The sequence below is a fragment of the Belonocnema kinseyi genome, chromosome 9, assembly GCF_010883055.1.
Source record: "Belonocnema kinseyi isolate 2016_QV_RU_SX_M_011 chromosome 9, B_treatae_v1, whole genome shotgun sequence".
Classification (NCBI taxonomy): domain Eukaryota; kingdom Metazoa; phylum Arthropoda; class Insecta; order Hymenoptera; family Cynipidae; genus Belonocnema; species Belonocnema kinseyi.
Window position 1 is genome coordinate 26,138,267 of NC_046665.1, and position 3,526 is coordinate 26,141,792.

The 3,526-nt window shown below is 37.9% G+C and overlaps 1 protein-coding gene across 1 annotated transcript in view; it reads left to right on the plus strand.

Moving 5' to 3' along the window:
• LOC117180362 (voltage-dependent calcium channel type A subunit alpha-1) overlaps positions 1-3,290 on the plus strand; it is a 617,877-nt gene extending 614,587 nt beyond the window's left edge. Inside the window, exon 32 of the mRNA XM_033372824.1 lies at positions 1,634-3,290. Within this exon, the coding sequence (XP_033228715.1) occupies positions 1,634-2,160 (527 nt within the window). The 3' untranslated portion in view covers positions 2,161-3,290. The remainder of the gene's footprint in view (positions 1-1,633) is intronic.
• The last annotated feature ends 236 nt before the right edge of the window (positions 3,291-3,526 follow it).

Consider the following 3,526-nt stretch of genomic DNA (forward strand, 5'->3'; position numbering starts at 1 on the left):
GAGGGAGCTCTTCTTAATATTTTGACACCAAAATCATGTCGATACACCTTACCGACTGCGAGTAAAGCCACCCACGCTTTAACTTGACAGACTGTACTCCCAGTTGGACTGTGTAAGCGGTCGCATCACATTGTATAAAATACTAAAAGATCCTGTTTCGTTAACCCAGAATTTCAGGTGAATGAGACTGTCAACCTCTGTTGGAAAGGAGAACTTTTCAGCATTACCTTGGAAGTACGCTCAGGTTATAAAGACTGTCAAGATTCAATTTTTTTATTGTTGCCAAGTTTAGACTCGGGCAAAGCGTTAATCCTTTTTGCAATCTCCACAGGACTCCTGAATCAGAGCTGTGCTTAACATCTATTGACTTGGTTAATAACAATGCGAGGTGCCATGGTTCAGATTTATCTTAGTGAAGGATATAACTCACTCAGCCATTTAACGCCTAATCCTTGTTGAGTAAAACTGAAGAAGATTATTAGCCCCAAGATTGAACTTGATATTCAGAGTCTTCAAGGTTGCCTCTCACCAAAATCCACATTTTTTTCTGCTGCCTGGAACACTATTATTCCCTCGGCGGATGGTTGGATTCAAATATATTTTATAAGATTGTTTTATTTTGAAGCAATTTCTTTAATTTAAAGAACATGGAAAATTTCACCTAATCTTAAACCTCTTGGTAAAATAGAGTTCATTGGAACGCATACAATGGTATGAAAAAAACCCAGATATTTTAGTATCTTTAAATGCGCAGTCATACCGTTAGTGCCATTTGATGTGGTTCAGCGATCCTCTAACTCAAATTCTATTAAATGAATTTCACACAAAAAAGTATTGAATTTCGTCAATGTCAGTCATGTTCTGCGGATTTTTGAGTTGAATCTTATTTAATTGCCGTGCATGAAACTTACGTATCGTATCTTTCATCAAAGCAGGTGTTTAGATAGCATAATTTCAATATATTCTATTGCATTTCTACACATTTATAGGCATTTAGTAGTTGATTTCCGAAACGAAATTAAAAGGCACTGAAACGTTTCAATGCATTTCAATGAAATTCTTCTTACCGGGCTCTTGAAATTGGGCGTTGAAAGTTCAACATTTTAGAAATTGTTTGTATCTTATGGGAACACATTAATAATATATTTTATCGTGATTATTATATAATTTGTAATTTATCTTTAAAAATATATCAGATGCTTTTCCCAGTGCAGCGATTTGAATTTGTGGATCCAAATTTTACACCCTGGGATTTAGTGTGATAAAAGTACAAATTCATCTCACTTTGTATTTCATTAAGCAGGAATAGAAGAACTAACATATCTCATATTTTATAGAACGTTTATATATTGTAGCATAAAAAAAAATATTATGCCACAGAAATCTTCTGCACTGCAAAGAAACCAAAACCCCCGCCTTTCGTAACTAAGTGTCTGCTAACATAATCCATCAAAACCTTCATGAAATTAAATTCCCAAACTTCGTTGGTTTCTTGAGTGAATTTCCAAAAAATAAATGTTTAAATTTATTCATTAATTCAAATCTGCATGAAAAAAAATATTTGAGCAATATCTCACGAAGCCAACAAGCCAAACTATACGAAAAAACCATGTACTGATCTTTATTTTTTTAGGTCCATGGAGTGCATCTACGAGTCCAGCAAGGTCACCTAGTCCGGTGAACAGGATGGATCACGATCATCATTATGGCACTACGAGTCTTGATCAGCGTTCCCGAAGTCCAAGTCCGATCGGTGGCAGAACGCCCGCACATCCTCATAATCACTATCAACATCACCCGCATCAACACAGTTACCCCGTTTTGGTACAACGAAGGGGTCAAGGTCGAAGGTTGCCACCTACGCCGAACAAGCCGTCGACCCTTCAACTAAAGCCTGCAAATATCAACTTCCCCAAGTTGAACGCCTCACCTACACACGGGTCACATGTGGGTCACGTTACTGGACCGCAGCATGGCCCAATTCCGACCGTGCCTCTAGGACATGGCCCTCTCAGTTTCGAGCAGGCCGTGGCTATGGGGCGCGGTGGACGTATGCTACCTAGTCCGGTACCGAATGGTTACAAACCCCAACCTACCCTGGCGAAGCAGAAGACACCTAGATCCAGGCACTCCGATAGCGACGAGGACGATTGGTGCTAGCCAACGTGAAATCCTGGCCCCTGGTCCGGTGAAGAGTAAACTTTAGAAGTTCTTGCGAATGGCGCCTGAAAGGATTGACGACGATTATCGTAACTGCTTATGTAATCAGTTAAGGTAGTATGGATTCGGCTCAGAAAATTACTTCCTCGAGATTCGGATGCCGCAAGACTAAAATTTTCTGACCAGAGATGTTGCGGAAGCATCAGGCTGAGCTGCGCGTTTGCTGAATCCTCTGAAGGAAAATACTTGAAGATAATTGATAGGCAAATGATAGAAAATATTTACAAATTCAAAACATGTGAAGATTCTGGTGTACTTAAAAAAACTTTCGTCCTTTGTTTCTTTCTGAATTCGTATCTTTGGTAGTACTCCTTTTTATATGTCTTCTAATTTTCAACTTTAGAAAGTTGTACATACTTTTAAAGTTTTTTTATACTTCTTGAAATTAAAGTTCACTCGATTCAGGGTTTCCAAATAGTGGTTCGACGCCTACGAATTTTGTTGAGTTTTCTTAAAATTGTGTACAAAAATTGCAGAGAAATTTGCAACATGCGAAAGAACTGTAACATACGAAATGTAAAAGTGCTCTTTTAGAAAATAATTTTTTGTATTATTCCGACAAGAATCTATTCTGGTTTAAAAGATTTATATAAACCAAACATTACGAAAAGTCACCAAGCTTTTATAGTGATATCGTACCAACATCTCTTGTGAGATTCAGCAATCTTCGCGATATTTTTCACCAAAACTATTTGTAACACAGCGAGTACTTGGATGAGTCACGCATCCTTTAGACTGCTACGCATTAAAACTTTTAAAAAAACTATAAAAGTATGCCGGAACTGTAATCCGTGATGGCTTCAATACTTTCACTTATTGTCCGGGGTTCCTTAGCAAAAGCAAAAAAGGTCTTCAACGAGTTTGTAGTCGATCTGGAGCATGTCTTCAAGAGCACTTATAGACTAGGTTACATTCAAGCTTCACTGTGCCAGAGATTCGTTTTCCGAAGGAAACAAAACTATGAATGATAATCGGATATCCGCACCCTGGTAGATCAGTGAAGTCTTCAGTCGATTCAGTACGACAGTTTATGATCAAAGATCGAGTAAAATATACTGTGTATGTGTGTATTTTATCCCCTTTTATACCTGTAGTTTAGGCGACGAGTGCACCAAGATTCAAGCATGGGAAAATGATTTTGCTATATTGTATGGCATTGTATAATTATTTTTGTACAATCGGAATCAAATCGATAGAAGAAATTTTTGTTCACGTCATTGAACACAGGTCACCGCGTAAAAGGAGCCAATGAAAATGAACCATGGCAAACTAATCAAAATTTCTTGAGTCTGCTTGAACTTTTGCC